Source organism: Dipodomys merriami, unplaced genomic scaffold, assembly GCF_024711535.1.
Source record: "Dipodomys merriami isolate MVZ:Mamm:240054 unplaced genomic scaffold, mDipMer1.0.p SCAF_143, whole genome shotgun sequence".
Classification (NCBI taxonomy): Eukaryota; Metazoa; Chordata; class Mammalia; order Rodentia; family Heteromyidae; genus Dipodomys; species Dipodomys merriami.
In genome coordinates, this window is record NW_027202749.1 from 1732896 (window position 1) to 1745065 (window position 12170).

The window sequence follows — 12170 nt, forward strand, 5'->3', positions numbered from 1 at the left end:
GAGCCCGGGCGCTGAGGGCGTCGTTACGTGAGCTGGGCCGGGGCGATGGGGCGGAGAGGAGCGCGAGCGACCGCGCGGCGGCGGTGACCGCGGAGCCCCGCGGCGGCCGCGCCCCTCGCCCCGTCCGCTCCCCGGCGGGGGCCGGCGGAGAGTTCGCCCGCGCCCGGCCCGCGCGCCGACGCCGGCGCCGGCGCCCCTGGTGGCGGTGGTGGAGGCGGCGGCGGCGGCGGCGGCGGCGGCGGCGGAGGCCGCGGTCCCGGAGGGCCCGCCCGGGGCCCGACGAGGAGCGCTGGAAAGCCGCGGCGGTGGCCTCCTCGTCGTCTCCCAAGCCCCCCCGGCCGCCGCCGCCTCGACCCCGCCGAGTCCCCCGGAGGCGGCGGGCCATGGAGCTGGAGAACCTCACGGCCAACACGATGCTGCTGAAGGCGCGCCAAGGTGGGCGCGGGCGGGACCCCGGGCGGGGGCCGGGGCCCGGCCAGCCCCGGGGAGCCCTCGGGGACCGCCGAGCCGACCGACCCGGGGCCGGGGAGCCACCTGGGCCGCCGGCCGGCGCTCGGAACGGTAGCTCTGGACGAGCGGGCCCTGCGCCGACTCGGGGGCTCCGGGGTCCCAGGGGTCCGCCGTCCTCGGTCCTCGGATGCCGTGGGGGCGCTGCGAGCGAGGCCGGGCCCACGCCGGTGTCACTCCTCCCTCGTCCTCCCCGTCCCCCCCCCCCCAGTCCTAATTAGGACAAACCAGTGGCCACTCTGGGTCATAACGTGGGACAGGAACGCCCACGGGGACAGGGAGTAGTGCCCAGTTACCCATCAAAGGCAGAGAGGGGACGGCGTGGTCAGTGCAAAGCCGGGCTTCGTGCGCTCCAGACTATGGTGTCCTGCGAAACGGGAGGTGGGGAGCAGGGAGAACAGAGAACAAAGTTTGTGCACGGTTACAGTTTTGAACAGAATCATGGTGGCAGCCGCGGTGGTGTGGAAAGGTGGACTTCAGAGCACGCGCACTCTCTTTACACCTCTCAGGAGAACAGACTGTGACTGCTCCCTGAATCCCAAACCGGCTATGGAAGGGCATCGTCCCTACTGGGAATCAGGATCAGACCACTTCTAGGTCTGTGCTTGTTTTCCACCCTCTAACTGCATATCTGAGTATAGTGCTTTTTTTTTTTTTTAAGCAGACTTTAAATAAAGCACATTTTTCCTTTTCTCTTTTTTGGTGATACTGGGGTATGAATTCAGGATTTTATGCTTTCCAAGCAGACACAGTTAGAACCATGCCGCCAGCCTTTTCTGCGTAGTTTACTTTGAAATAGGGTAGTCAGGTTAACATGTGTGTCCTTTAGTGTCCAGCTGTTAGTTGAGAAGAGGGTCTTATAGACTCTGTGCCTGAACTGGCCTGGAAACACCATACCCCTAATTTTAACCTCTTGAGTAACTAGGATTACAGGTGATATCCATGGCACCTGATGGAGACTTCATTATAATGCTGGAGAGGTCAGATAGTGAGAAAGATATGTTTGTTAAATGTTACATGATGCTAGTATTTTCTTCCACTAAAAAGCCTAGGATGACAATGGTAGTTTGAAATTAATTTTATTTTTTGTCCTTTTTTTTTTTGTGGGTCGTGGTGGTGCTCGAACTCTGGGCCTGGGCACTGCCCCTCAGCTCTTCAGCTCAAGTCTATCGCTTTGCCACTTGAGTCACAGCGCCGCTTCTGGTTTTCTGGTGGTTCATTGGAGATAAGAGTCTCATGGACTTTCTTGCCCGGGCTGGCTTTGAACTGAGATCCGCAGATCTCAGCCTCCTGAGTAGCTAGAATTACAGGTGTGAGCCACCTGCGCCCAGCTAATTGACTGTCTTTTCTAATTGATTACCATATGATTATTTTTTCCTTCTCAGAATGTAGTTGGAGGGAGGGGGCGTTGTTCAGTTTTGTTGCTGGAGATTTAAGCCAGGGCCTCCTCATATCCATAGGCTTGCCTCCTAGCACTGAGTTATACCTCCTGCCTAGACTTAGTTGTTGTTGTTTAACCATCATACATCCAGTTTACATAATGTCCAGCAAATACAAGTATTTTCTGAATTAATATAACAGCTCTGTCAAATGTGATGTCAGCTTCTGTTTACAGACTTGGAAACTGAGGCTCAGCAGAGCTACTTCCAAAAGGTCAGCATAACATTACAGAGCTTCATCAAGCTAACTTCCAGATAAGACAAGTTATCAGTTTGAATTTTACTCACTGTGGTATCCAAACTATACAATCGAATAGTAAGGTATTAGTGACACTAATTCTACTTGGATATCTCTTCCTATGAAAAACTTTCCAAATATGACCATATTGATCATTTTCAAAGTATTTTAATTAAGAAAATCTGATAACTTCCCATTTTGGTGGGTATGATAGTACACCCTATAATCCTAACACTTTGGAGGCTAAGGCCAGAGGATCCAGAGTTCAAGGTCAGCCTGGGCTCTATATTTGAGAAACTATAAAACAGTGGAACAAATATAAAAATAAAACTTTTAAAGGAGTTTTAATAATTTCTTTTTGATTTTAGGAGGATTTGGCAAAAAAAACGGTCGTAGTAGGAAATGGAGGGAAATGCTAAAGTTGCCCCCTATCAGCCAGTGTAGTGAGCTGAGACACGTCATCGGTGAGTAACTGTCCCTGCTTCTGTCTGGAGGGTAGGATTGGCATTGCATCATTAATTAGATTTTACTTTTTTTTTTTTTTTTTTTTTTTTGTCGGTCATGGGGCTTGAACTCTGGGCCTGCGCACTGTCCCTGAGCTCTTCAGCTCAAGGCTAGTGGTCTACCACTTGCGCTACACTCCCAGTTTTCTGGTGATTCATTGGAGATAAGAGTTTCACGGACTTTCTTGCTGGGGCTGGCTTTTGAACTGCTATCCTCAGCTCTCAGCCTCCTGAGTAGGTAGGATTACAAGTGTGAGCCACCAGTGCCCAACAGATTTTACTTTTTCTTGAGCTCCTTGTTTTAAACATTTTATGATAAATTCTACTTACATGAGCTTTCTAATCTGTAGTTATTAAGTATATCACTATTTTTATCTTTTTTTTTTTTTTTTTGCATAAGGCTAGTGCTTTTCCACTTGAGCCACAGCTTCATTTCCTGCTTTTTTTGGTAGCTAAGTGCAGATAAAGAGTCTTAAGGACTTTCTTACCCAGGCTGGCTTTGAACCTTGATCCTCAGATCTCAGCCTCCTGAGTAGCTGGGATTATGAATGTGAGCCAGAAGCACTTGGCACTGATTTTTTTTCATTAGAAGCATTCTTTTAGGGATTAGGTAGGAGCTTTTCCAGCCTCTCTTTTTTTTTTTTTTTTTTTTTTTTGTCGGTCGTGGGGCTTGAACTCTGGGCCTGGGCGTTGTCCCTCAGCTCTTCAGCTCAAGGCGAGCGCTCTACCACTTGAGCTACAGCGCCACATCCGGTTTTCTGGTGGTTTATTGGAGATAGGAGTCTCACGGTCTTTCCTGCCCGGGCTGGCTTTGAACCGCGATCCTCAGATCTCAGCCTCCTGAGTAGCTAGGATTACAGGCGTGAGCCACCAGCGCCCGGCCCAGCCTCTCTTTAAGGTAGAATCTTGCTATATACTTGGGCCAGCCAGGCTGCAGTCCTGCCACCACACCAGACCACACTACACCCAACCATTGTTTGAAAAGGGAGTCTTACAAACTTCTTATTTTATTATATATATATTTTTTTGGGTCTGGTTGTGGTGCCTGAACTCTGGGCTGGGCACTGTCCCTCAGCTCTTCAGCTCAAGGCTAGCGCTCTACCACTTCAGCCACAGCGCCACTTCCGGCTTTTTTTCCTTTTGCTTATGTGGTGCTGAGGAATCGAACCCAGGGCCTCAGGCATGCAAGGCAAGCGCTCTACCACTGAGCCACCTTCCCATCCCAGTCTTACAAACTTCTATGCCCAGACTGGCCTCAGACTACAATCTCCTATGTCTGCCTCTCAAATATCTGGGATTACAGGCTTGAGCCATGGTGCCTATCTTAAAAATGGTTTTTTATGTTGTTGTTGTTGTTTTGCCAGTCCTGGGGCTTAAACTCAGGGCCTGGGCACTGTCTGTTAGCTTTTTTGCTCAAGGCTGGTGCTCTATCACTCAAACTGTAACTCTACTTTCTCCAGCTCTTTTTTGTATGCATCTGCATCACAATCATAGTTTTTCCACTAGGAAAAGCTGAGATTATACAGTGTGTACCACTGTGCCCAGCTTCTTTGATTGAATTGAGTCTCATGGACTTTTTACTGCCTTGATTACCCAGTAAACTATCACCCTGTCAGTCTCAGCATCTGCACAGGTAGTATGACAGTCATGCACCCCTGTACCCAGATAAGAAGGGGTCACAAAAAGTCTTTTTGCCCAGGCTAGCCTTCAACCACAATCCTCTTGATCCCAGCCTTCTTAGTAGTTAGTACAGGCACAAGCCACCACATACTTCTGCCTGAATATTTTGAATGTTCTTGATAACACAGTTTAAATTAGTAAACAGAACAATAGTTTTTAAAAAATAATACTGTGAATACTATTTTTTACTTTTATTGTATCAAGTAAAAACAGTAAGATTCAGAACAGCACTTAGTGGATTATAACCACAGTATTTGCTTGTTTCTCATTTCCTTCTTTACCCAGAAAAGGATTTTAGCAGTCTTTGTGAAAAGCAGCCAATAGGAAGACTTCTCTTCAGGAAATTCTGTAGTACAATTCCAGATCTAAAGCTATGTATTGAATTCTTGGATGCAGTAGTAAGTAGTTCATTTTAGTGTTGAACTGCCCTATCTGTGTTTTTGAATTAGACCTGGATGATGATATAGCAGTAGATAAACTAGTTATACGGTGTCATATTATCTTCTTAGTCTGGAAATCACTTTAATATGAAGTGATTTGTTTCATGTGGCATTTTCAGGTGCTGGGACAATCTCATCACTAGGTGACTGAATCATGATGCTTTTATTTATATGAAGGGTAACAGGCTATACCTGAAAAGCACCCTTGCTGGCAGGGTGCCATATTCTTTTTTCTATTTGTTGGTCATGGGGCTTGAACTCTGGGCCTGGGTGCTGTCTCTCAGCTCTTTAGCTCAAGGCTAGCACTCTACCACTTGAGCCACAGCACCACTTTTGGTTTTCTGGTTGTTCATGGGAGATAAGAGTCTCATGGACTTTCCTGGCTTTGAACCAAAATCTTCAGATCTCAGCCTTCTGAATAGCTAGGATTACAGATTTAAGCCACTGGCGCCCAGTGGGGTGCTATATTCTTCTTTGGCAAGATCCTATATACCTAAAACACTTTTTACCCAGAAACATATGGAAGGGGTAATGTTACTGTAATCGTGATACTCATGAACTGACATTTTGAATTGAAACCACTTTGTGCAACTACTTAAGATAATAATAGTGATAATGATGATAAAGATGATCACCTTGTATGCAATGTAATTTCCTTATAGGTGAGTAGTTTTATGTTTCAAAATGCATATGATGGGCTGGGAAGGTGGTTCAGTGGTAGAGTGCTTGCCTTGCATGCTTGAGGCCCTGGGTTTGATTCCTCAGGACCATATAAACAGAAAAAGCCAGAAGTGGCGCTGTGACTCAAGTGGTAGAGCGCTAGCCTTGAGCTGAAGAGCTCAGGGAGAGCGCCTAGGTCCAGCGTTCAAGCCCCCATGACTGACCAAAACAAATGTATGTGACTATCACTGGCAAATCTAGAGTTTTAAAACTATGAAATTCAGAAATAACTGATCAGATCCTGGGGCTGGTGGCTCACACCTCTAATCTAGCTACTCAGGAGGCTGAGATCTGAGGATTGCGGTTCAAAGCCAGCCCAGGCAAGAAAGTCTGTGAGACTCGTATCTACAATTAACTAAGGGAGAAGTGGTACTGTGGCTCAAAGTGTTAGGACTCTAGCCTTGTTTTTTTGTTTTTTTTTTTTTTTTTTTGGGGTCCAGTCATGGGGCCTGAACTCTGGGCCTGGGCGCTGTTTCTCAGCTCTTCAGCTCAAGGCTAGCACTCTACCACTTGAGCCATAGCGCCACTTCCGGCTTTTTTTCTTTTTGCTTATGTGGTGCTGAGGAATTGAACCCAGGGCCTCATGCATGCAAGGCAAGCGCTCTACCACTGAGCCACCTTCCCAGCCCCTAGGACACTAGCCTTAAGCAGCAGAACTCAAGGACAGCACCCAGGCCCTAAGTTAGAACCAACTACCAATAAAAGAGAGAGAGAGAGAGGGAGACTTGATCAGCCTGAGTACTGGTGACCTAGCCCGTAATCCTAGCTACTCTTAGGAAGCTGAAATCTGGAGGATTACATTTTAAGGCGGCTCTGGCAGAAAAGTACATAAAATTCCATTTCTAGTTAACCAGCAAAAATGTCATACTGGAGCCGGGCGCAGGTGGCTCACGCCTGTAATCCTAGCTACTCAGGAGGCTGAGATCTTAGGATCAAGGTTCAAAGCCAGTCCCAGCAAGAAAGCCTGTGAAACTCTTATCTCCAGTGAACTACCAGAAAACTGGGAGTGGCACTGTAGCTCTAGTGGTAGAGCGCTAGCCTTGAGCTGAAGAGCTGAGGGACCGCACTTAGGCCCAGAGTTCAAGCCCCACGAACTGACAAAAAAAAAAAAAGTCATTTCAACCATACCCCCTGGAGGTATGGTTGAAATGTTAGAGCACCAGCCATAAGCAAGAAACTGGGCAAGAATTCAAGCCCCTAAGTTCAAGCCCTGGTACTGGCATACAAATAAGTAACTGATTTGTAGAAAATGGGTAAATTCAGCAGAAAGGCTGAATATATTGAGTGTTTATTCATATTTCCTCAAATAGCTTTTTCTTTTCTTTTCTTTTCTTTTCTTTTTCTGCCAGTTCTGAGACTTGAACTCTGGGCCTGGGCACTGTCCCTAAGCTTTTTGCTCAAGGGGAACACTCTTGTTTATTTGCTTCCTATTCTTGAGATTTCCCTATCGCTTTCCTCTCTGACATATTATATTTTTATTTTTTATTTATTTATTTTTTTGGGTTCGGTTGTGGGCCTGAACTCTGGGCCTGGCCTCCGACCCTCAGCTCTTCAGCTCAAGGCTAGCGCTCTACCACTTGAGCCACAGTGCCACTTCTGGCTTTTTTTTTTGCTTCTGTGGTGCTGAGGAATCGAACCCAGGGCCTCATGCATGCAAAGCAAGTGCTCTACGACTGAGCCACCTTCCCAGTCCTGTATTATATTTTTAAAGATAGAGTCCTGACTCAGTGGGGCATGGCAGGTTTGTTCCAGACGTGGGATGTGAGTGCGAGTTTTCTTATAGTGAGTTGTATTTGCCTAACTGCTGTATAGTAAGAATTTAGGGATGTACGTTTTGGTGTATATTAAAATGGCTACACTGCATTGTTACCATTCTATTTTAAGTTTAGATTCTTGGATATATATTGTCATGATACCAACTAGTTATTAGGTGTTTGTCGGTTGACCATTGGCAGATCTTGTTTCTATCTCCCTTTTGGTAGTGGTGTGATTTTTCTGCAGAACGTACTGTTTTGACTATCATGTTCCTGAGTGGACTACAGCATATTTATTTCCTCTTCCTGGTACCTGAACAAAGAGTTCGGTGTTTTTTGAATGGTTTAGTGGTATGTATCAATCAGGGTTCAGCCAGAGAACCAGAGCCAGTTGAAGATATAAAGAGGTTTTTATTATGTAAGGAATTGGCTTGCAAGGTGATGGGCTCTAAGAAAGAAAAATGTGGAATGGATATCAGGAAAAGCATAATGGAACTCAAGGGATGGACCACAACTTCTGTCTTCAGGTAGAACTCTCAGGGAAGTCTCAGATCTGTTTTTAACCCTTTATCTGACTAGGTAAGATCCACCCAGATTATGTAGGATAATCTTCCTTACTTCAAGTCAATTGAAGAAAGGGGGAAAACTTCCCAACAGATTAAAAAAAAGTTCAGTTTCCACTTCAGGCCTTCAAACACAAAGGAATTAGTGAGCAAGGCTGAAAGTTTATTTGGCTTACTATCAGACAACGTGTGCAGAAGGTAAAGCTGACTATACTGACCTATCACCTTCCCCCCCATCCCCAATACACAAAATCAAGCAACTTTTTTTAACCATTCTGAGCAGAGTTTCCAATTTTTATTTTCTATTTTTAGTATTGGAGTTTGAACTCATGATCTTGTACTTGCTAGGCAGATATTTACCACTTTGTGGCATGCTTCAACCGCTGTTTTGCTTTCTTTCTTTCTTTCTTTCTTTCTTTCTTTCTTTCTTTCTTTCTTTCTTTCTTTCTCTTTCTTTCTTTCTTTCTTTCTTTCTTTCTTTCTTTCTTTCTTTCTTTCTTTCTTTCTTTCTTTCTTTCTTTTTCTTTCTGTCAGTCATGGAGCTTGAACTCAGGGCCTCGGCACTGTCTTTGAGCTCTTTTTGCTCAAGGCTAGTGCTCTACCACTTCAGCTACAACTCTGTTTCAGCTTTTTGGTGATTTATTGGAGATAAGTATCTCAAGGACTTTCCTGGCTTCAAACCATGATCCTCAGATCTCAGCCTCCTGAGTAACTAGGAGGACAGGCATGAGCCACTGGTACCTGGCTATTTCTCTGCTTTTATTGCTCAGTTCTATAGTGCTACTACTTAAGCCATGCTCCCACTTTGGATTTCTGGGCTTTTGTTTTTTGTTTTTTGTTTTTTTTTTTGGAGATAATCTCTCTGACTTGTCTACCCCTGGCTGTCTTCAAAGTCAGATCTCAGCCTACTTAGTTGCTAGGGTTATTTATAGTCTTGAGTCAGGGGTGCCCAGCTTTTTAAATTTTGGGTGTAGCCTTTCACTCAGAGCTATCCTTGGACCTCAGTTATCCTGCTTATAGCTTCCTGTATGGTGGGATCACAATATGAGCCACCACACATAGCTTATTTGTTGAGATGGAGTCTCTAACTTTTTCCCAGGCTAGTCTTGAACAGTAATTCTTCTAATCTACATCTCTTGAGTCATTGAGATTACAGAAGTGAGCCATTGAGCCTAGCCTCCAAAGTAGTTTTTATCATTTATTTAAATAGCTGCTTAAATTTGAGGAGGAGAAGCTGTTATGATTATTAAAGAAAACAAAACATGAGCCCAACACTGGTGGCTCACTCCTGTAATCCTAGCTACTCAGCAGGCTGAGATCTGATCAAATCCAGGCCTGGCAGGAAAGTGAATCCCAGAAAATCAGAAGTAGCACTGTGGCTCAAAATGGTGGAGTGCTAGCCTTGAGCAAAAGAGCTCAGGGACGGCCCCCAGGCCCTGAGTTCAAGTGCCATTAGGGAGGAGTGGCAAGAGGGTAAAGAAGAAACTTTTTCCATTGGACTCTGAAGAGAAAAGTCTGGGTAAGAAAGATGAGAGAATATTTGGAAGAGTAAAACTAAGGAAGAAGAAAAGTAGGGCAAAACAGAAAGGCAACAGAGACAATTAGGAGATAGTTTGCAGCTCTAGCCCTGTGCCCTTGGTCGGGGGAGAGGGGAGCTGCAGCCTCCACCATCAGGAAACCTGGAGGCATCTGTTATCCACACCTCTCCCAAACCTTAAACCCTGGTACCAGGACTTTATGGGACAGTCGCTTCTCCAGTATTGCAGGCTCACATCAGACAAGATAAAGTGCAGAGGATATGGTGGGGGTAAGGTGGAGGGGATGAATTTGTTCAAAGCACACTGTATACATGTGCATATATGGAAGCACCACTGTGAAACCTTCTCATATTGCAAATGTATGTTAACTCAAAAACAAAAGACATGAAATGTGATAGTTCGAACATGCAGTCTCACATGGCTTCCAGCCGCCAGTTCCATGACAAAGCAGAGGAAAGGGATTCACCCGAATGCCCCCACCCTTCAAAAGCCTCAGACTTGTGATAACAGCCAAGGTCTGTCAGTTTCAGAGTAGCATCAGGCACAACCAGTGGCATACCTGGTGAGTGCTGTGTGTGAAAATAAAAGCTGTGTGCATGGGTGCAGGAAGGGTAAACCCAGATGTCACCTTTTCCCCCAGAGACCTTCCTTGAGGTCTATCTGTCTAACACCTCTCCATGACAGAAGTATCCTCCAGGACCAAAAGTGGATCTCAGTGCCAGAGAGGCTCTTTTTGGTCCCACAGTGTATAATACTGTAGGGTTCTGTGTGCTGAACCAAGTACCTGTATGGTAAGCTTTTCATATTTGAAGAGTAGTTAGTGGGAGCTGTGTGGATGGTGATTCTAGCACCATCTTTCTGCACAGATACACCTGCTGGCCTAAATGGCTAGTCTGGAGTGGCTCACACTCCCACAAACTACCCTCCCAGAGCTTCGAGGACCTTCAGGGTTAGATCCTTTTCTGGTAAGGGTGTAAGCCTCATACAGGATAAAATTTAGTTTCATTCCATTTGGTCAGGACACACCAGACCCAGAAAGTCTTTCAGAGTTGACAGGAGCTAATGAATACGTGATTACCTGTATCAGCTGGTGGAGGATATCATTTGTTCTTTATGTGTGGATGACTGTGTACATGCATGGAAAAATCACAGTTAAAAGCCCCCTCATATATATTACCTCAAAAATAACAAGACTTACTCTGGGAGCTCTGGTTCCAGCTCTCCAAGCAATCCATGGACATTTCTTAAGTGTTATTACCTAGTGCATTTTACTTAGACATAGGTAATGGCTACAAATATAATGAAGCATGGAGAGATGATGGAAATAATTGTTCTACTATTTCATTAACTCCCTTTTAAAAATTAACAAGCTGGGCAATGGTGGCTCACGCATGTAATCCTAGCTACTCAGGAGGCTGAGATCTGAGGATTGTGGTTCAAAGCCAGCCCGGGCAGGAAAGTCTGTGAGACTCTTATCTCCAATAGACCACCAAAAAACCAAAAGTGACGCTGTGGCTCAAGTGGTAGAACACTAACCTTCAGCTGAAGAGCTGAGGGACAATGTTCAGGCCCAGAGTTCAAGCCCCATGACCAACAGGGAAAAAAAATTGTTTAGGGGTTGGGAATGTGGTCTAATGGTAGAGTGCTTGCCTAGCATGCATGAAACTCTGGGTTCTATTCCACAGTACCACATAAATAGAAAAAGCCAGAAATGGTGCTGTGGCTCAAGTGGTATAGTGCTAACCTTGAGCATAGAGAGGCTCAGGGACAGAGCCCAGGCCCTGAGTTCAAGCCCCAGGACTGGCAAAAAGAAAAATTAACTGTTTATATGGGAGTGTAGCTCATGGGTTCAGTGTGGTGTGGTGAATGCTTAGCATGGGTAAGCCCCTGGAATCAGTCTTTATTTTAATTTTTAAATTGTTGTTATAAAGGTGATGTGTAGTAGGGTTACAATTACATAACTCAGATAAAGAGTACATTTCTTTTATTTGTTTTTTTTTTTTTTTGGTCGGTTATGGGGCTTGAACTCTAGGCCTGGGAGTTGTCCCTGAGCTCTTTAGCTCAAAGTTAGTGCTCCACCACTTGAGCAACAGCACCACTTACGGTTTTCTGGTAGTTAATTGGAGATGAGTCTCATGGACATTTCTGCCTGGGCAGGCTCTGAACTGCGATCCTCTGATCTCAGCTTCCTGAGTAGCTAGGATGACAGGCTCCCAGCCTAAGAGTACATTTCTTTTTCAACAATATTTCCTTTTCCCTCACTCTGTCCCAGTTTTTCCCACCCATCCCACCCACAGTTGTATAGTTCATTTTTAACATAGTATTTGGACAGTTTTATTTCCTCATATTTCTTAGATTTTCAAAGAACAGCCATCGAGGTACATGATCAGTAGAAGTGCTCTCTGGTTCTGAGGGTGTAAAGCCAATTCCATAGATCACAGAATTGAAACAATATGAAACATTGGTGGAAGAAGACAAATAACATTCTCCTTTCCCCATCACCTCCAATCAGGCAGAGTATGAAGTCACCATTGATAAGGATCAGGAAGGTTGTGGACTAGCAATCTTGGATAGATTCTTCAGTAAGGAGGTAGGCTTTGTTCTTTAGAATAAATTACTTTTTAATAATTGAAGTGTGTGGGGCTGGGAAGGTGGCTCAGTGGTAGAGCGCTTGCCTTGCATGCTCGAGGCCCTGGGTTCGATTCCTCAGCACCACGTAAGCAAAAAGAAAAAAGCCGGAAGTGGCGCTATGGCTCAAGTGGTAGAGCGCTAGCCTTGAGCTGAAGAG

General features: G+C 45.5%; 1 protein-coding gene across 9 annotated transcripts in view; it reads left to right on the plus strand.

Annotated features, from left to right (window-relative positions):
* The first annotated feature begins 222 nt into the window (after window positions 1-222).
* Grk4 (G protein-coupled receptor kinase 4) overlaps window positions 223-12170 on the plus strand; it is a 41157-nt gene continuing 29209 nt past the window's right edge. Inside the window, exons 1-4 of one of the 9 annotated variants that reach the window (XR_011371734.1) lie at window positions 223-435; window positions 2553-2648; window positions 4653-4765; window positions 11895-11972. Coding sequence is in view for 8 of the 9 variants with exons in the window: in XM_070021754.1 (XP_069877855.1) it covers window positions 384-435; window positions 2553-2648; window positions 4653-4765; window positions 11895-11972 (339 nt within the window). In the remaining variant the exon portion in view is untranslated. Of the gene's footprint in view, window positions 436-1022; window positions 1105-2552; window positions 2649-4652; window positions 4766-11894; window positions 11973-12170 lie in introns of those variants that run through there. The other 8 variants (XM_070021754.1, XM_070021751.1, XM_070021745.1 and 5 more) reach the window with 8 other exon arrangements.